At 38.8% G+C, this 22084-nt stretch overlaps 1 protein-coding gene across 1 annotated transcript in view; it reads left to right on the top strand.

The window, feature by feature from the left end:
• Nucleotides 1–2907: 2907 nt before the first annotated feature.
• The window catches only part of FGF10 (fibroblast growth factor 10), a gene marked incomplete at both ends in the record, with an annotated part of 78941 nt that continues 59764 nt past the window's right edge, over nucleotides 2908–22084 (top strand). The window contains one exon of the mRNA XM_082650610.1: nucleotides 2908–3229. Coding sequence (XP_082506736.1) covers nucleotides 2908–3229 — 322 coding nt within the window. The remainder of the gene's footprint in view (nucleotides 3230–22084) is intronic.

Below are 22084 nucleotides of genomic sequence, written 5' to 3'. Positions count from 1 at the left end.
AACTTTTCATGGCAGGATTTTTATTGTACGGTTTCATCAAACATATTTTTATTTTCAAAAAAAACATGTAGGTTTAATTACTTGTCAATTCAAACATTTGGATTCTGCTGAACAACTGGGCTGAAACTATTTCCTTAGAAACACTACACTCTTTTTTAGGCATTTTTCAGCTCAGGTATAAAACAGTGAACTAGAAAATTGAAATTAGCACTGTGAGTTTATTTTTAAATATCCATGCTTTAATGAAAGAACCAGACTTGTTTGACATATGCTCTTTATTTGCTTAACTCTCCAATTAATAGCTACAGAAATCAGAGCTAATTACATTGAATATAAAAATCTACTGTGTGTACCACATTGTCAAAGTCTTCTGAATAAGCATTGCAATGGTTTATAAATAATGCAGTTAAAATCCTGATTCTAGTATTAAAATGTTCTGTTTCAAAGGCTCTGAATGCACAGGAAACTATAAGAGCACGGTGTAAAGTCATTTTTCAAGTCACCAAACAACATAATTAGGCAATATTCCTAAAGCCCATTTCCAAAGGTAGATTTTTTAATTTCTTTGTCTTTTCTCCTGTTCAATGAAGACTGAGACCAAACGTACATTGCTGGGACTCTGGTTTGTAGTATATACACAAGCTCGCCTGATTAGTTCCCTCCGAATTACAGTTGCAGAGGTCAAACTCCCAAGTTCACCTTGAAGTGATCCACCCTCTTAGGATAGCTGCCTAAAAATTAGGTTGAACCATATGAAACTGCCACTTTTGAAGGTCAAAAACCATAAAATATTGGCAATTTCACACGCTTCAACATAACACAAAGGTCCAACTGCCTTACAGAACATAAATACTTTATACCAATACATCTTCAGTCACTTCTTCCAGTCAGGCTGTCCCTAGTTTAGAGTAATTCTTAAAGAGACTCTCTAGGAATTCTTACTCAGATTGGAACGGATTATCACAGTATCTCCTTCTTTGTGCCTCTTAATCCTTGGCAAAGGCTGCCTAGCCAGGGACTTGATTCTGTCTGTACCTGAGACATGAGCAAGTTTATTAGCAATGAAGGAGTTTCAGGGTGGTGAATGTGAAAAAGAGAGGGAGGCTGGTGGTACAGTTATTTTATAAAATAGAGCCCTTTAAACATTAAAATTTGAAGACAGAAGAAAGAAAATACCTCTTGATGGCAAAGTGCAAAGGAAATTGCCTAGGAACCAGCAGAATATTCGGCAAAATCGTATGGTTAAATCTTCACAATCTCAATAAAGTGAGTTCGCTTTGAAGTGCACGCGTTATTCTGTAAACGACCCTTGTTAGCTATCAGAAATCGGTCATTTCGGTCCCTGATTTCATTTGCGCCGAGAGAGGCGACTTTTAGGGGTGGTGATAAATCTCCCTGAGCTTAAAAGTCAGAGAGGGCCAAAGTGTGAACTTTTTACTTCAGCAAAGGAAGCGAGAAATCAGTGATTCATTAAAGCAGAGACCTCCTTGGAAGCTGGCAGAAGAGGAGGAAAGGAAGCTAATTATGTCTTCCTTTTCTTTGCTCGCTCCCACCAGTTTATAATCTACTGCCTTGGAGGGTTTATCCTCAGCATCTTCTGTTTTCTCCCTCAGCCCTCCCCTGCTTCTGCGAGCGAGGGGGGAAAAAAAAGTCAGCCAAACCCCAGGCTCCAGGTGGCTCTCAAGTACTTCACTGCCAAAAGGAAAAAATAAATAAAAAATCCTATACTGGAAAACAAGTGAGAAAGGGGCTCCCCAGAGGGGATTGGTTCAGACTGGAAGACAGCAAAACTCGGAAAGCGTGAGGATACTGCTCGCTCCGGTGACCAGCGCTGCGAGCACAAGGACGCTTTCGCAGCAATTAGCCCAAGCTGGAGGCGCTGGCGGAGGCTGCAGGCTGCGGCGGCCCGGGTGGCGAGGAAAGGACCCGCAGCCCCCGAGCTCCAGGCAGAGGCATCGCGCTCCCTTCTCCTGGCTCCCCTGCTCTCCCCACTCCCTGCCCCCTCCCCCTCCCTCTCCTCGGCGTTCCCAGCAGCCGAGGGTTTCAGATGTCCCACCGCCGTTTGACCCCCTTTCCCCCCGCCCGCCCCCCGCTTCTCCACCCCTGCAAATGAGGTTTGGCCAGCAGAGGCAGAGCCCACCTCTGGCTTAGAATCACTGACATTTAGACTCCAGGCTTCAACCTGTTTACAAGCGGGCTTTCCAAAGGAAGGGGGGCGGCGGGGGGAGGGAAATAGGGCCAAACAAAACACCAACCGCCATCCCCTCCAAACAAGAAGTGACTTTCTGGAGGCTTCAAATCAACAGGCACCACCAAAAAGAGAAAGCAAGAGGGGGAAGAGAACAACGGCGACCGGGCAGCTGACTCCAGTTCTGACAACTCAAAGGGACTCACTTTTAGAACTGGCCAGCAAGCTGGGGCTGTGCGGAGAGGGACCAGAAGGTGCCAACCGCAGAAGGGCGCAGATACCTCCCCCAGCCTCCCACCCCAGCCCCTTTGGGTTTTGTTCACCGTGCTGTCATCTGTTTTTCAGACCTTTTTCTGCATCTAACATGGTGAAGAAAGGAGTGAAGAAGAGAACAAAGTAACTCCCGGGGGAGCGAAGATCGAGGGTTACCCACACCACGACGGCCACCACCAGCTCCTGCTACTGCGGCCACCCACGTCCACATTCACCGGGAGACCGAGGGGCGCGCGGCAGCGGATCCGAGAAAGGAGCGAGAAGAGGCAGCCGGCCCTTCCGAGGAGTTATGGATGTTGGTGCTTTCACTTCTGGCCAGATCCGAGCCCAGAGGGAGCTAACCAGCGGCCGCCACCTCCAGCTGTCTCCTTGCCTCGCACCAGGTCTTACCGTTCCAGTATGTTCCTTCTGATGAGACAATTTCCAGTGCCGAGAGTTTCAGTACAATGTGGAAATGGATACTGACACATTGTGCCTCAGCCTTTCCCCACCTGCCCGGCTGCTGCTGCTGCTTCTTGTTGCTGTTCTTAGTGTCTTCCGTCCCTGTCACCTGCCAAGCCCTTGGTCAGGGCATGGTGTCACCAGAGGCCACCAACTCCTCTTCTTCCTCGTCCTTCTCCTCTCCTTCCAGTGCGGGGAGGCATGTGCGGAGCTACAATCACCTCCAAGGAGATGTCCGCTGGAGAAAGCTCTTCTCTTTCACCAAGTACTTTCTCAAGATTGAGAACGGGAAGGTCAGCGGTACCAAGAAGGAGAACTGCCCGTACAGTAAGTAACAAATGCGCGCTCCCCTCCTTCCAATTATCCACCCCACCCCACGGAGGGGGGGGGGAATCTGTTCCAGATGTGGCCAGCTAAATATTTACGTCCCCAACTCCTGTAAAATGATTAAGTGGAATACTTTCACACTAAATCACCGCCCCCCCCGGGTGTATACATTGCGCCGCCTAACCCCCTCCCCGTAGCGCGCTCCCTCCCACCCCCCACCCAGGCTCTTTGCCACCCTGCCCGCCCCGTCTCTCTGGCTTGTCACTCGCGGGACCACGCAGGGCGTCCAAGAGTTGTTGCAGTGCATAGATGCCCCTCTCTGTCTCCATCGCCTTTCCCCACCTCACCCCAAAGTCTCCTTTCCCTCCCTCCTGGAAATGGCTCAAGTAAACACATTTTGTTCTTTTGGCTGGCAATCTTATTAAGAGTTTCAGGACAGTTTCCTCAAGCTGAAAATAATTATCCGCTGTCAATTATAGGGACTTTATGGGAACTTTATTTAAGAAAGAAAAGTCAATTTCACTCTCCCCCACCCCCATCCCTTTACCCTACCACCCCTCTAGATAGGAGCAAAAGCATTTTTCTGGTTTTGATTTTTTTTTTTTTTTTTTGGTCCCTCATGTTGGTTTGAGTGATTGCAGTCCATGAAGTTAGCTTTTCAGGCACCACCGCTGCTATTTGTCTTCTGCCTGCCTTCTCTCTTGGTAACATGATGCTCATGTCTGCATTGTCAATAGCATATGCGCTGCTTTGTGGTGTCCTGTTGTACTCGTTTCTTCTCAAACCTCTCATATTGCAGAGCCATAGTACTACAGCACTGTAAACATCTGGGACTGGAGTCACACAGACCTCACACAAATTTCATTGTCATTCTTTTATTTTCAAAGTAAAAGTCATAAGTCTGTTTCCATGGTGTTGGTTTATCCCATAGGATGAGGTTTTCACCTCAGTACAAATTATGCTCCATCCTTGGATTTCTTGCCTTTTTCCTTTCTCCCTCCCTCTTTCCTTCTTTAGCTCTTTCTCTTCTTTCTTTCTTGCAGGGATGTGGGTTGGGTAGGGGGAGGGAGAACCAGAAGAGGAGGAGTGAACATTGTGTCTCTTCCTGAATCAGTCCAGCAAAGCCAGATTACTCTGTTGGCTTCCTTTCCTGCTTACTTTCAAGTGGTGAGACTTATTCATCCTCTATTGATTGCAATTTGAAAGGATCCCTGAGGCTATGTAATGGCACACTGAAGACAATAACATTTAAACATCTTTAATGACCATTTAGCATTATCTCAAAGGTGGTTCCAAGTCACCTTTTCAAAGGATTTTTTTGTGTCAGTTGTTTGGGAATTCCAAGCATATATTTGCTAGCTAACTTAAAATACATGAGTCATATACTTCATGATTCCTTAGCCCAGAAAGTATCTGGTATTAATGGGAAAGACAGTTAAGAAGAACTTAGCATTATCTTTTTAAAATAAAGATTTACAAGAAATAAGACATATTTCTTACTTGGGGACTCACATACCTTCAACATTAACTTCTGTTCCTCCTCAGCTGCTATTTCCATTTACTAAAATTAACAATATGTTTACAAGTAATAAAAAAGATTTGTGTAAGTGTTTTAAAGTATTCCATTTGATGTTTACTACCAGAGATGTACCTATAGTCCATTACCTATATTTTTTCCATTCTTATTCATAAGAAGTAGCTGAAGTAATGTCATTTTTTTTTTTTTTGCTCCAAAGTAACTTGTTACCTGAATTTATTAGATATGATGTATAGATGTTATGGTTATTAATTTAAAATTTTAATACTTTTATTCACTTCTAAAACACAAGAGTTGTGATATCATCCAGGTAGGACGATGGGGAAGAAGTGGCCCAAACACTTACTGAAGAGTGAGCTGGGAGATAAAAAAAAAAAAAAATTCACAGGGACTGAAATTCTTTGTATTTTTAGTTCATGGAAATAACTCAAAGAAATATAATAAAATTTCAGAGTGTTAACCTTGAGCAAATTTTTTTTTACACTAACTTGACTTTGCTATTGCTGTATTTTAAGTGTCTTTATGATGTGATGTAAGGAGCAATCTATAGTAGTTTATTTATGCAACTTAAATTACCGTTTTCTAAAATAATGATCACTGTGTGATTAACCATTTAGCAAATGGTTTCCAGTGTACACATTAAAATATCTTTTTACAGTAAGAATTATCTGCAAAGAGAAAAGTATATGATTTTTATCGTGTAAAAACAAGTGTGGAAAATTTTCATCCTGTTTAAAATATACTAATACGTCTTCCATGTGATAAATGATAACTAATAGTCCCTGTTAAAATTATAATATCATATAGTAATGCAATCCTAATCAATGGTTGAAAATGAAAGGGGGTGGAGCTTGCTATGTTAAATAATGTCAAACCATAAATAATTTAGGTTTTCCAAGAACATCTGTATCAAGACATAGCAAGTGAATAGTAGAGGTTGAAACAGCTTTCATTTCACATGTGGCTGGGTAATCAGAATGCTGCTACAGTTTCCAGCTGGACTGATTCAGCTGAACTACATGGTATCATTAAGATATTGTCTAAATGTTGCATAATTACATGAGAACAAACTTTTGCTATGCCTACAGGGTAACCAGCCAGCCAGCCCACCAAATGGTAGCCTGTTAAATATTAGGGTATCTAACCTCTGAAGAGTGTCAGTTCCTTGTCCAAAAACCACATTTCAGTGACATTTTCCTAAACAAGTTATTAATTATTCTCAATACACAAAGCTGTTCTTTTAAGGTTTGCTTATTTGAAGCTTAATTTTCTTTGTTACTTTTGACCCTAGTATTACTGCTGCTAAAATACAGTAACAGCTTATCTAAGAGGTTACATGTTTGTGATGGTCCTGGGTAATTAAACAACTGTTTTACTGGCTTTTTGCCAGCAAAATGCTAACAAAAGAGAAGTAAGGAAATCACCCTTGAGCACTGAAAAATCATTTTTAACTTCTACCTCCAAAGTTGGTTCCCAGAAATTGGATGGTTCTAAAAATATTACATGTGCTAGAGAAACTCTTCTCCATTTTGAGTGATTATTATAAATTTTTAGGGGTGGGGTATTTTTTGTTTGCTCCTTTGCCATTATATGAGAGTAGAATAAAGGGAGCAGTGATGAATTATGTTTCTCCTGCTAGAAGTCTGAGAAAGCTTGAATAATTTAGCATAGCTGTGGCGTATCTGTCACTAGATATGCTCGGGCTCATTTAGGTTTGTTATATCATTCTTTACATCTAGAGCTTTGCCCTTGAAACATTACCACTCGTCTCCAGTTCTGGCCTACTAGAAAGGCTGGATACAGCTGTTAGGTACCCGTGCAACTGGAACCAGTGGACTTATTTCTGGATGTGAGTAAAACAGCTGTGGGCTACTCCCCTGATTGTCACTTATAGAAAAGGGGAGTCTAGTGAAAAGAAAATGTATCCCTAAACTTGAGAGAGTCAAGGATAGATACTCTCAAAATGGAAAGCCACAGTGCTTATGAGTCTTTTCAGGAAAGGAGTATGTGAGACATTAGAGAAATCAGTGTGCACTGAGTATGCAGTATGTGCCCTATTTCTTTAAATATATATCTCATTTAACACTCATAATAGTTCTGTGATTTAGATAGGACTATCCACATTTTTCAAATATGAAAACTAACCCTGAAAAAAAGTAAATTACCCAAGGTCATTCAACTAGAAATTGACAGCCAGATTAAAGCCCAAGTCGATTTGGTTTTATCATTACTTATTTCTTCTACCTCGCTACTACTGACAACATTGCTGTCGATATATCAGAAGTAGACACCACAAAACTCTAAAAACCAAATTATCCAGATCCTTAATTGCCTTTTTGCTATGCACACCAACTGTTCATCAGAAGGAAATTGGAAGAGCAGTAAAATGACAGTGGAAAAGAGTGAGTATGTTAAAGTTATTATTGCAGGTGTCTGCATGTTATCAGACAATGTTAGTGCATTCTCTGGGTGAAATCTCTCTTTTGATATTACATTTGAGACTATAACTGCTCATGGACACACAATGTACACATACATCCATCTCACAGAAGGCATTAGGAATACATGACTAAGAAAAATCCATGAATATGATTGTATATAGTAATTGTTTACAGCTGAGGGCCAAATGTTTAATTGTTCCCACATGTAATAAAACAATTTGATTGTAAGTACAAGTGTGAAATTGGGCTGCTGAAGAAACTTCTGATGTATGACTCTAAAAGGAGCAAATCTTAGAGACCTGAAGCTTTAAAATGACTCCGCAAATCAAAAAGGTATTCCAACACATAGAAATGACTGATTATTGTCTTGTAAATAAGGTTTACATTATTACTTTTTAAGCAGGACTAGAGCTTATTTTAGGAAGTTAAATAAGAAAATAATTTTTGAGGAAAATAAGGACTTGAATATTATCTCCTAATAAATATACAACAGTTTTCTGGGAAGAAAAACCTATATAAAACTTATGGCTTCCACTGGTGTCTTATTTAAGTTGTGGTTGTTTCTAGAGTTTGGTTGCATAATTTATAACTGGCAGCATTAAATCATGAGGATCGAGGATTTATGAAGGTGGAAGGCACTATTTAATGTTTACATGACACTGTCCTGTTACCTTTACTGCATTCCTACCATATGGACCCTCCACTTTGATGGATTTATCATAAATCCATTAAAAATGCACAATTACAGAGAGTTTCCTCTTTATAAACCTGATTTATAACCGTCTACTACACGAAACTCAAGAAAACAGTTGGCAGAAATCACATGCCAATACTGGAGTATGAGAATTCAGAGACACCAATCTCTAGGTCTTGAGTATTTTAGTAATCTATTACCGAAAGGCATGCACCATTCTTTAAAAACAGGTGTTTTCAAAATGATGTTTAAGCACAGAGCTTAAAAGAAGAAGAATTGTGCCTTATACAATGAAGGAAACTCCACTGCATGCACTTTTCCTCTACAATTTTACTACCGAGTTTAGAGCGAAAAGCCTTACTCCAGTTCATTTCTTCATTTTTTAATGAACTTATGGTAGAACCGGAATGAGCACTTTAAATTCCTACACAATTACCTTAATGTTCAGAGGCAAACCCCATTTATTATCCAAACGTCTGACTTTCCACAAGCCAAAATGTTGGAAAAAAGTTGACGGCTCATTTGAAATGGAGCTAATGTTCCTCACATTTATGAGCTGCCTATGAATATCTCCATCTTTCCTAAGCCTTAAATGTCTGTACACTTATCCAAAATTGCAGTACAAATGATATTTCTTTATTATGCTTCAGAAGGAAGAATAATACATGCGTATTAGTTCAAAGTGATTTTAATCTATCTTAACATTAATTCTGTGAACTTTGCAATGAAGAGTAATTCAGATGACGTTTTTAGTATTACTGTTCCAACATTTGTCAGCATTAATAGTTGATGTTTGCTTAGTGTAAGTAAAACATTAGCATTTCCCTCCCAGAAATTAAAGTTCTCCTTTAATTTTCCAGTAAAATTGGGCATAAGATTTATGATAATTTTAATACAGTTTTATTACAATCTAGCAGAGTAATGAAACTCATTTTGTCTCAAGCTTTTTATGCAGAAGTATCTTAATTTTTCATGTATTGATATATTGCAATGTTTTAAGATCATTTACCTTTGCCATTTGACAAATGGTGTTTGTTACTTGGCTTTGCAGATTAAAAATATTTACTTTTCATAATTGGGACTTGTTCTTTCAGTGCCTATTACCTCTACCTGTGCTGGTCAGTCGGTATAACAAGTGATAACCTAGAAATGTGCCTTATAAAATTAGTGTAAGAAAATATACCTGCACCTTGGGAAGCCACCAGTGACACTCTGGTACCGAATTAATGAATAAAGTGTGTCAATGTTTTACAGAATTAGTTTAAAACCAAGTATTTATTTAGTCCAGATTTTGCACAAATAGAAAATTTCAAGATATCTAAAAGGGAGCTGGGTCACCCACAAAATAATGACCTTAAAGATTTCCTTGCTTTTAAATCAGGTCAGTTGTATTCTTTCTTTGAACGCTATGTCCTAATTGGAACAATAAATCAAAGGTGACACTCAGAGTAGATTCCCATGTAAGGTGGACAACTGGACAGTGACTTTTTACTGCTGCTAACACGTGCATCCAATTACCATTTGATAGATTCATGGTGCTGGCAGTAAAGTATTGCCTCATTTTATACTTCACCTAATAATTCTTCAGCCTAAACCTGTCTACCTTTACCTATATCTAATCTGTCAGTATGTGTGTTATCATTAATGAGGAAGTTTCAAATGTTTGGCATGCTTCCTACAATGAGCAATGACATTAAGATATTAATGAATCATTTAATTAACCATAACAGATGAGGTAAAATATTAAGTCAATATATCCCCAACTTCACGTAACCGTCAACTAAATATAACCTAATAATTTCACTACAGTGATAACTTAATTATGAATAGCAGGGGTTAACTGGAACTTAATTCTAAAGAGCAAAATTAAGAACTTTAAAAATATTATTAACTTTAATACTTCTAATTAATTAATCCTAATTGCAAATTAAGAATTCTTTTAAACAGGCATTTTTCCATAATAATTATTATTTCCTATCATCATTATTCTTTTCTTTCAAGGACCTTATGTTAACATGTTTTACTGATAAACATATGTGTTAGCTCATCCTTAACCTTTTTTGAGGCACTGCCCCTGTTTGAGGATAACTTGACATATTCATAGAATCTACAATTCAAGACCCATCAGCTGCTTTCTAATAGTTCTATCTTGAGGCAGTTATACGTCTGAAATAGCAGCCATCTGAGGCATTGTGAATCCCTGATATTTTATCACCCCTTCACCACTTCATTATTTTCTCCTCCTTTTCTTTTCTTTTTTTTTTTCTTTTTCCTTTTCCCTCATGTCTAAACCCCTTACATACCACTTAAGCAAGAGAAAGTCATCCATTATCATTCCTTAGCATCCCATGTTACATTTAGAACCAGTAGCCTAGCTGTTTTTGGATGTATCACTTGGGCACATCAACAACCAAAACATGTAGTTTATATTCTATGCAAAAAAGTCTTCAGCAATGCAAATTCAACATACTCCACCAGGTGCCTCTTCTCATTTTGAATCTCCGGTGAAGTCCCATTATCCCAGCACTCAGGCCAATTTCTTAAAGCTTTGCCTTTCGTGAACTGGGCAAACCACGAATAAGCACCTTCTGAGAATGGACGCTGATTGTCTAGTTACTAAACCATCAATCTGCATTTTCCCTTCAGGTTAAATATTCTGTTCCCAGTAACTCTCCCTACACATTCATTTCACCTTTCTTCTAAAAGTTGTTTCAGTATATGCAACACTTACTAATTACTTTGTCAATTTTCTGACCTTTTGGCATTTGTCTAGACTCCTATAAGAGAAAGAAAGTGAAGATGATTTAGGAAATCAAATAATTATTTTGCTTCTTTTTGAAGTCATCGTTTACTTCAAAAAGATGAACACTAATTTGGAGGTCTTTAATATTTCCAACTTCCAGAACCTCACTTAGATTATAAAGCTTCTCCGTACACCCCTGCCAACTGTAGCTCTTTAAAATGAAACGAATGTTCTCATTTTAATACTGGTTATCAAAGGGAAAAAATGTAAAACGTACATGCATGTGTATTTCAGGTTGACCAAATATAGAAATGCACATAGCTTTATTAGAAAACACTGAGACACTGACAGGAGTTAAAATTTAAATTCATAGCATATGTGTATTCACATACTTCTCTCAAGAAAGAACCTTTTGGCACTGATTGCTGAATTAGATTCATCTTTATTATATGCAGAATCTGACTATTTACGTATGTTAGATTGGTTTGTTACTGTAATAATAATTAAAAGCCAAGCTTCTTTTTACAGTTTGTTTCAAATTATATAGATAGATCGATACAGATATAGACAGATGGATTTCCATCTATCTATAGGGATAGCTTTGATTTATTGATAGAATTATTAAAAGAAAAATTAATATTCTGCAACATGAGGAAACATGACACTAATTTTTATACTATTTATGATCTGAAGTGAGATATATTTACAATGTTATTAATAACAGTAATTAGCAATGTAGTAAGCCAGATTTCTAGGGCATTTTTTGGAATGTCTCTATAGAAGGATGTGATTCCACAAAGATGAAGAGAAAAAGTGCTAGGGATATTAATCAGATTATGGTATAAAAAGTTGGCGAATGAAACTACATAAATGCTTTAAAGCTGAAGCAAGAGAGATGGTAAAGAACATATAATTAGAATGTTAGAAGCCAGAGGAAAAGCAGAAAAGGCCATAGAGCATTTAGACATAGACTGTGAAAGGAGGAGGAGATGCTTTGCTGGAGTGATGAAGACAAGGGTTTTGAACTCTCAGGAAGGAGATCAAGCTAATGAGTAGCGCTGCAAAAGGGCTGACATGACAAGAAAGGTGTGAGGGAAATATAACCCAATCCCTGGCATTCAACTGGATGTTAAATTAACTGAAATGAGAACCTGTGATCTAAAAGGAATCCCGCAGAAGTAATCGCAGCCACGGTATCAGAGCAAGGAAGGCTAAATCTGAGTTCCTGCTAAAGAGGCAGAAGGGTAGAGGGGTTAAAAGTGTGGGCTTTGATTAAAAGTGATTACAATTATGGGCCTGGATCAAAAGTAAGCTTTGTAGACACAGAAGTGGGTGCATTTGAGGCTCCAAACTGCCAGACAATAGTGTATCACTTGGGCAAGTTGTCATCAGTAAAACAAGGATATTAACAATACCTATCTCTCTTTTCTACATGGTAGAGATTAAATGAGATCATTTATTCATTCAACAGAAATATACTAAGTGCCTGCTTTGTGTCAGATACTGTCTGACACTTAAATACATGCTGAACAAAGATGCTGGTTTTGCTCTCTCAGAGCTTCACTCTACAGACAATATCAAAAAAAAACAAACAAATAAAGAGATATGTGATGAAAAATTGGGGTAACTGTATGGAAAACAAGCAGGGCACTCTAACAGAAAACAGTTGGGAAGTATTCTAGGCTAGAGAAGCCTTCTGAAGATGGGAGGTAGGAGGAAGGGAACAGCATGGGGAGAGTTAGGTACATCCTCCAAGAAGTACAGAAAAGGCACACTGAGCCTGGGGTTTGGTGAGAAGTTCGGAGAAGTTGAAGTTAGTGTTTGTAGTAGCTTAACGGTGCTCTCATCAGATGGGTATTATATAAGGGAAAAGTAAATGTGATGCTTCTCTTATTTCAAGGGAAAGTATCAGGAAAGCAACCAGCAGATTACTTGATGAAGTGGAAACTAAAACTATTAGAAAAAAGAAGGAATGAGGAATGCACTTGGCATTTTTTAAAAAACAGAAATATTAGAACACCTGAAATAATTTAAGGTTTGGAATTGTAGTATCCATAATGTTCTGAAGTTTGGGGGAAGCATAGAGTTTCATTAAGAGACTAGTAGCAGACATTTGAAAATTGAAGATGAGGAGAGAGTGAAGAACTAAAAATAAAGAATAGAAGGTAACAAATGTGTTCAAGGACAGAACAATAAAAAAGAACAAAAGAAAGAAAAACAACAACAAAATAAGGACAAAACAGGTAACCATGAAGACTAGAAGAAGACAGATTACTGCATGAAAGGAAAAAATAAAAGTGACTCAATTTTTAAATATTTCAAAATAAATCTTATATTTCAAGTTATGATATGGTTTTGAACCAGGATTATCACAGATGCTCAGCTTTCAGGATATTCTGTAGTTAAACTTGTTTCTCATCCCATGACTGTGAGCTTTTTGGCCCATACCCTCAAAGGGTTTGCAATCTAGAGATAGAGACAGATCTTCCCAGGCGGCTGGAAGGTAATATAAGGCAGTTTATACTAAATTCCAAAGAAGCAGGGTGGAATTTAAGTAAACAGCAACCTGTAACTGAGGGAGGGATGAATGACAAGGGGAGTATCACACTGAGGATAAGGGACTCCAGATAGAATTAGATAAGAAGAAAGGAGTAAGAATATTCTAAAAGAAGGCACAGAACCTTACATGAAGTTTTCAGGAAACAACAGGCAGGCCACTGGGGTGGAGCAGAATTTACAAGTTGGTGGGTATCTTATGAAATACAAAGCGAAATACACTAGAATGTGTCATCACGTGAGAGGGAAGTATGTAAATATACTTAGATTTGAGGACTTAAGTTCTCTGCTAAAATATTACACTTACATAGTTTGCATTTAAAATCGGCCTTCTCTATTTTATATTTGCTTTACTTTTTGAAGTAAAGAAAAAAGAGAAGGCAGAGAGATATTTGAAAAGGGTATAAATTACAGTATAATTGACATAACCTAAAAATATTAAAACTGTAGCTTGATCTGACAAAAAACCCAGAACTACTTTCATACTAGGGACATGAAAAAGTAGTTCCTGTGATCTATACCAATGGCTTCATCTTTAGCATTCCTGATTTGCTAAATGATCACTACTTAAAATTTTAAAATAGCTCCTCCTGCAGAAGTTCTTAACTTACACATATCCCTGGGAAGGGGTTTTACAACTTCACAGCAGATTCCCAAAGGGAACTACTGAGGCATCAATATTACTTGCTCCACCTGTATATTTTTTCTTGTCATTGCCATTCTAAATTGTCTCAGATTTACTTCGTTTAGGTGATTAGGGAAAAAAAAAAATCGACTACGGCTCTTTTTCTTGTGAAAGAGTATACTTAAGTCTTTTAAGGGAGCAGGCTGCTGACAGCATATATGCAACTGCATCCACTATTAAGACCGTGAGCTTTGCAGACAAACTTCTTGATGTAGAATCTGGGTTCTAAAACTGCATAGTTGTGTGGCCTTGGACAAAGGACTCCCAGGGACTTGATCTGTGCAACTGTTAAGTGAGGATAATAATATCACCTACCTGATCACTGTTAGAAGGATGAGTTTGTAAATTTACAAATGAGACTATAAATGTAAATTTCTCAATATAGGGCCTGTCACATTTTAAGAGTTCAAAAATGTTAGCTCTTATTACTGTTTTATGCTGTGACTACTGTGTTGTTTTTAATAATCCCATTTTCTGAAAAGACCCCTAAGTCATAAGATAATAAAAAATTAAACAGAAAAGTGATATCATATACCACCTTACTTTATTTTATAGTTTATAAAGAATTCTAATGTTTTCATCAGTTGGATTGTAGAAAAATTCTGTGAAATGGGTAAAAGAGTCACTGTTACCCCCATACTATCTTTAGATGAGAAGACTGAGTCTAAAAGTTATGGTGCCAGACTGAAGTTATATAGTTACCATACATGAGGCAGAATTCAAACCTAGGACAGCCTTGGCTAGGGTGACCTTCCATCCCGGTTTGCCTGGAGCAGTCTCAGATGTGCCTCTTGTTCTGGCATGTTATCAGTAGCAGCCTATTCACTCTTAAAGTACTGCACTACAAAATCACCCTAGTCTTAGCCATTCTGATCTGTGTAAGGCACAAATCTATACAAGCCAGTTCTCTATGAAATACTTCAGTTTCTTCCCAGTACCCTCAAAATAATAACTTCATCTCTTTGCATGTCATGTAAAGCCCTCACCCCCACCTCCTTTCTTACTATACTCCCCATCACAGACATACTGAGTTGATTTTAGCTCCCGAACATACCTCGTTCCTTCACATGCAGCCTTTGCACACACTCCTAGGTCTGGCTGGAGTGATGTTCCTGCCCCTTGTCCCCTTTCTTTCAGGTCTCAGTTAGATGTCATCTCTAGGAAACCTTCCTGACCACTCTACTGTCTCCACCGAACCCAACGCTCAGTATCTAGTATTTTAACACAATCTCACACTTGATTAATTTACCCACCTAGTTTCCTCATACACAGAAAGCTTGTTGAGGGTGAACACTGTATGCATCACACCGACCTTTGCCTGCCAGCCCTTAATATACTGTCTGGAATATAATGGGTCCTCTCTATATGTTTATTAGATAAATTTCTCTTTTTAACCACGTGTCCTGGAACCAAGACACTTAAGACTTTCTTTGGTCTCGTCACCTGGTCTGGAAAGTGTGATTAACGTATTACCCACCTGAAAAATGCAGTTGAAGTAAATTATCTTTTAAAATTCCATTGAGTTCTAAGTTCTACAATTCTGAGAACTTAGAAGATAAATCAGGCCTCATTACTTAACTAAATGCTAAATACTTGCATTCATACAAACTTCCGAATGAAAGTTTGTGTAATCCTTGAAATGGGTTGTTTCCCATATTTCTCCTATTTGCCTCAGGTTACTACTGACTGTTCAGTAGAGATACATGATGAATTTACTCTCTTTTAAAATTGATGCTGACTGTGGGATAGTTATTTATAGCTTCAGAGTTGTATTTGGGTTCTGGGGTAATTTGGTGACAATTAAGAAATGAGCAATTCTTGGTGATTCATTTAGAGAAGAACATACTGCAAAAGAGTGGGAGTAAAGAGATATGGTTCATGTCTTGGTTGTGTCAAAACATTTGCTGTGCAATCAGGCACATCATTTACTTTATCTTGGCCTCAGAAACTTAATCTATGAAATGAGTATATTAAACCAAATACAATTATTAAAATATTTTTGTTCAATCGTTTCCAAGGTTAAGGACTGGTTTCTAGGACCATACCTATTTTAGGAGATAATAACTATAGCTGAAAAACAGTCACCCAAAGATATCAGGTCCTAATCCCCAGAGTATGTGAATGTGACATTTATATGATAAAATTTTTGCAGATGTAATAAAGTTAAGGATCTTGAGATGAGGAAATCATCCTGCATTATCAAGGTCAGTCCTAAATGCTATCACTTGTTCATATTATAAAAGAGAGACAGGGAGATTAGACCCACAGGGTGATTAGATAGCAGAAGGCACTTTGATGATGGAAGCAGACAAAGAGAGACATAAAGATGCAAAGCTCTGGCTGTGAAGACAACCGAGCCAAGAGCCAAGGAATGTGGCTATAGAAGCTGGAAGAGGAGGAAACCAGATTTTCTCCCTAGAGCCCATGGAGGGAGCTTGGCCCTACTGATACCTTGAATTGGGCCCAGTGAAACTAATATTAGGCTTCCAGCCTCCAGAACTGTGAAGGAATAAATTTCTATTGTTTTAAGACACCAAATTTGTGATAATTTGTTACAGCAGACACAGGAAACCAGCACAGGTTTTGATACCTCAGAGTGGGGTGCTGCTATAGCATATACCTAAAACTGTGGAAATGACTTTGGAACTAGGTAATGAGTATGGGCGGAAAGTATTTTGAAGCACATGATAGAAAAAGCCTAGATTGCCTTAAATGTACTTTTGGGAGAAATATAGATATTAAAGGCCCTTTGGTGAGGCTCAGAAGGAAGTGAAGAGCACAGTAGAGAAAGCCTGTGTCATCTTAGAGAATACCTGTATCTTCATAGAGAGAATGTTGGTAGAAATAGAAATATTAAAAATGCTGCTGGTGAGAGATAGGGAGCACGTTATTAGAAACTGGAGGAAAGGAAATTCATGTTATACAGTGGCAGATACTTAGGTGAACTGTGTCTTATAGTTGTGTGGAAAGCAGTAAGTGGTGAACTTGGAAATTTAAATGAGGAAGTTTCTAAGGAAAGTGTTGAAGGTGCAGTCTGGTTTCTTCTTGCTGCTTACAGTAAAACGTGAGAGGAAAGAGATAAAGTGAAGAAAGAACTGTTAAGTAAAATGGAACCAACACTTGACTGGGAACTTCCCAACTTATCCAGACTGCAAAAGATGCTAAATTAAAAGATTCATTATTCGGAAAGTATGCTCTAAAGAAAAGGCCAATGGTGTGACTGAACAGCTTATGCTAGTGCGTGTGACTGACGGGTTCCCTCAGCCATCTCAACAGAAGCAAGAAATAGAAATTATCAAAGATCTGGGGAGCACCATCTTGTCTACTGATATGAATGCGTGTGATATACACAGGAGACCCACAAAGTTTTTGAGAACGTTATATCAGCAGAAACACTGCCTGCTTGGACTGAAGGAAATGGAGATAGGACAAAATGAAGGAAAACTGTCAGACTCCCCAAATTCTACAAGCAGGAAACAGGCTGACAAAACCATTCAGCTGCAAACACATACTAGCTTTCAAGTAAAGGAAGGGTCATGGTGAGGGCAGATCCTTGGGCAGAGAAGGCAGAACCACAGATGCAGAAGCAAGCAGGACCCTCCAGCCACAAAGGACTAATCCCAAGTCTTGAAACCTAATGGAATTTGTCCTGCTGGCTTTTGAAATTAGTTGGGACTGGTGACCCTTTTCTTCCTTCATTTTTCCCTTTCCCTTTTTTGTAATGGGAATGTCTGTAGCACTAGTACTATGCCTTTCCCACTGTTGTATTTTGGGAATAGATACTTTATTTTCAAGTTTTACAGATCCAGAGATACAGAGGACTTTTGCCCCAATATGGATCATACCTAGAGTTTCACCCATACTTAATTTAGGTTAGGTGATGAGACTTGGGATTTTTGAGCTCATGATATTTAAATGAGATTTTGGACTGAAATTCATACTATGATGTGTGGAAATTTGGGGGGATGTTGGGGTGGAGTGAACATACTTTATGTATGGAACGGATATAAATTTTGGCGGTCCAGAAGGTGGACTGTAGTATGCTGAATAATGACCATTCAAAGATATCAGGTCCTCTAGAGACTGTCATATTGAGTGAAGTAAGTCAGACAGAGAAAGAGAAATATCGTATGATATCACTTATATGCAGAATCTAAAAAACAAAAAAATGATACAAATGAACTTATTTATAAAACAGAAACAGACTCACAGACTTAGAGAACAAATTTATGGTTACCAGGGGGAAGGGTGTGGGGGGAGGGATAGTTAGGGAGTTTGGGATTGACATGTACACACTGCTATATTTAAAATGGATAACCAACAAGGATCTACTGTATAGCACAGGGAACTCTGCTCAGTAGTGTGTAACTACCTAATTGGAAAAAGAATCTGAAAAAGAATAGATACATGAAAATGTATAACTGAATCACTTTGTTGTACACCTGAAACTAACACATTGTTAATCAACTATACTCTAATATAAAATAAAAATTTTAAAAACAAACAAAAACAAAGATATCAGGTCCTAATCACTGAAATGTGTGAATGTTATCTTATGTAGTAAAGTTTTGCAGATATGATTAGATTAAAAATCTTGAGATGAAGAGATTGAGATTATCCTGGATTATCCAAGTGAACCCTAAATACCATCACAAATGTCTTCATAAGATAGAAGCAAAGGGAGATTTGACATACAGAAGGTAGAGGGTGATTTGATGATGGAAGCAGAGAGAGATCTGAAGATACTGTACCGTTGCCTGTGAACATAGAGGAAAGGCCATGAGCCAAGAAATGTGCCTCAAGAAATGTGCCTTCCTTGAAGAGGCAAGGAAGAGTTTCTCTCTGAGCGAGCCTTCAGAGGGAATATGACTCCACCAACATCTTGATTTCAGCCCGATGAAACTGATAATGGATTTCTGGCTCCCAGAACTGTGAGAGGATACCTTTCTGTTGTTTTAAGCCACCAACTTTGTGTTAATTTGTTACAGCAGCCCTAGGAAAATAATACAGTAACCTATGACAGATTTATGTGGCCCAAATTAATGGTGATTTGACAAAAACAGTATCTTATAATAGAAAGCACTAAGCTTTCTTAGTGCTTTCTTGATTTCTTAAATCAAATAGACTTAAGTTCTAACACTTTATCCACCACTTACTACTTGTGTGACTGAGATAGGTCTCAGAGCTTCTGATTCTTCATCTGACCAATGAAGATTAAAATAATTTATCTAAAAATATCTAGAAAAGTACTAGGCTCATAATGGAACCCCATATTTTAGTTGAATCTAAATTGATGACAAGTTTAAATGACTATATATCTGTAAAACATTGTTCTAAAAATATAGTTTATTTGCACCTAGTACTTTGACTGCTGGGCACTACAGGACCAAAGGAAGAGCTCTGATTGTTTGACATAGAACCTAGCTATAAAGGTGGTCTGTTTTTCCATTGGGTTGTAAATTCAATCTGGGTTAAAGAATATTTGTTCTCTTCCTCTTCACTTGTCCAAGAGCCACTGTCCTGAAGATGCATGCTAAACCATGGGAACCTTTCCAACTTACAGTTAAGGATGATAAAAGATCTATTTTATAAATGGATAATTAGTATAATTAAAATGTAAGCAAGTGGTACTTTCTGAAATATTTCATGTTTAAATATGTTGAAGTTACTATACTTGTGCTCTCATTGAAACAATACCCTGCATCACCTATCCTTTTTCACTATGGGTAGAATTCATGCAACATCCCATGTTTAAGCCTCTCACATCTCAAAATGTTTCCATACTAGTATAACCCTCCTAAAGTTTATTATCATGACTGTTTCTGTATCTTGAAATTTTAAGGTAAGGCCTGGAAAAGCAGGATTCTAAAACTGGCATTTCCTCTTCCAGAAAATTAATTTCTCTCACAGTAATAGAAGCTATGAAGTGGTAGATAATAGATAAATGTTTTACTGTCATGTCTTAGGGTAATGGGGCTTTTTCTAAGCTGAGGCTGACAGTGGCACCTCCTAATTTAGAGTGTTACGGAGCGTACTCCTTTTTATCCTTAACACTCATTGTTAACTGAGTGCTGGGGTTATAGTAATTTTGAGAAGAGAAGTAATGGTGGTGAAATGGGAAAGGTGAGTGCAATTAGGAATAGGGCTCTGGTACATGAAAACTGGGTATAAGATCTGACCCAGGACTTTCTCGAGCACAGTGAGCATGCTAACGGGGAGGATCAATCCTACCACCCCTGGAGGTACTTATAGTCTCTGAAACCTGGCAAATAATATAGGTACATACAGATCTACAGCAGGCTTCTGAAATTTTCTTAGCAGTAGAATGGACAGAGAGACAGTTGCGAGTTATGGTTTGAGATCCAGCCCCTACCCATTTCTTTTTTTTTTTCTTTAAAGATCTATTTATTTATTTATTTAATTTTTTGGCTGCGTCGAGTCTTAGTTGCGGCACATGGGATCTTCATTGAGGCATGTGGGATCTTTCACTGCGGCACGCGGGATGTTTCGTTGTGGCGCACGGGCTTCTCTCTAGTTATGGCGTGTGGGTTTTCCCTCTCTAGTTGTGGCGTGCAGGCTCCAGGGGGCATGGGCTCTGTAGTTCGCGGCACGAAGGCTCTCTTGTTGAGGCACTTGGGCTCAGTAGGTGTGGCACACGGGCTTAGTTGCCCCGCTGCATGTGGGATCTTAGTTCCCTGACCAGGGATCGAACCCACAGCCCCTGCATTGTAAGGCAGATTCTTTACCACTGGACCACCAGGGAAGTCCCCTACCCATTTCTCTTAATTAAAATAAGATTCATTTTAATAAGTCATTAGAAAAGAGATCTGAGGCAAAAGGAGAGGCCAGATTTGAAACAGCTGATAATAATAGGTAATGCTAGGTAGTTTTCAAAGTTGGGCCTATGGACCACATGATGAGAACGAACCAGGTGCTTGCTCAAAATGCACATTAGGGGCTTCCCTGGTGGCACACTGGTTGAGAGTCCGCCTGCCGATGCAAGGGACACGGGTTCGTGCCCCGGTTCGGGAAGATCCCACATGCCACGGAGCAGCTGGGCCCGTGAGCCACGGCCACTGAGCCTGTGCGTCCGGAGCCTGTGCTCCGCAACGGGAGAGGCCACAGCGGCGAGAGGCCCGCGTACCGCAAAAAAAAAAAAAAAAAAAAAAAAGCACATTAGGAGTCCTATTCCAGAAGTACTGCACAAGGGAAGAGGAGACGGATAAGAGGGGACACACAGGAATCTGAACTTTATTAAACACCCCAAGCAATTCTTAATGCCAATGAACCTCTAAGAAACAATAAAATTAAGGGTGACACTAAGTTAAGTGTAGTGGTGAGGAATGAAAGGCCAAAGGTGTTTTGAGTTTGGGATAATCTGAAAAATTTGGCAGAATGAATTTCATGGACAGATTCCATTTTTGCACATATTCTGCGAAAGAAGAAAGCGACAGTATATTTTGTAAAGAGAAAGTAATTTTTAAAGTTAAGACATATGCTAAAGTTAAATACCCCTTGGTTGGTGGAAGATTTCCTGATAAATCTGAGATTAGTCAGTTTTCAGCTCACTACAGTAGGTGTATGAGTTGTGTGTATGCTACATCTGGGGTGATGGGCAAGAAGAGACGGTACCTGTCTAACACTGGCTGTGTTCTCACCATGTCAGTATACTCTGCCACTACTATATATGAGGAAGAGCTGGGGGTGCTACACCAAATGACAATTACGTAAAAAAACTTTTAGAGATTCAGGGATCCTTCTCGCTTGTTTTTTTTCTTAAGCCACAGGAATTTGTTCATAAGCGCCTCTAATCCTAAGCGTGTTGGCAGAAACCTAGCCTTCAAAGTAATCACTTGAGTTTGTAGTACAGCTTCCAAAGCTGAAAAAGTGAAAAAGGAATACTGGTGAGATTCTATAGTTTCCTCGGGAATGATCTTTCAAACTTACACAGCTCCTTAATGTCTTATGCGTTCTTGGGAGGAATTTCTCTTTATCGTGAGGAATTTTTTCTTTCAGCTGTGGAAAGTACCTTTGTTTCAGTTCCTGTGTATGACCCTCTCTTCATATGACTGAGACTGGCACTACAGTAAAAGCTGTGACTATGTCCACCTTGGATGTTCCAGAGTATGCAAACTATAGGTTTCCTCCAGGTGTCAGTGACATTTCTTTATACTTACAAAAGACACCTTGGACCAGATT

Source organism: Grampus griseus (genome assembly GCF_964374135.1).
Source record: "Grampus griseus genome assembly, chromosome: 3".
Lineage (NCBI taxonomy): Eukaryota > Metazoa > Chordata > Mammalia > Artiodactyla > Delphinidae > Grampus > Grampus griseus.
Note: the sequence above shows the minus strand (reverse complement) of the source record. Positions and strands in the feature narration are given on the sequence as shown.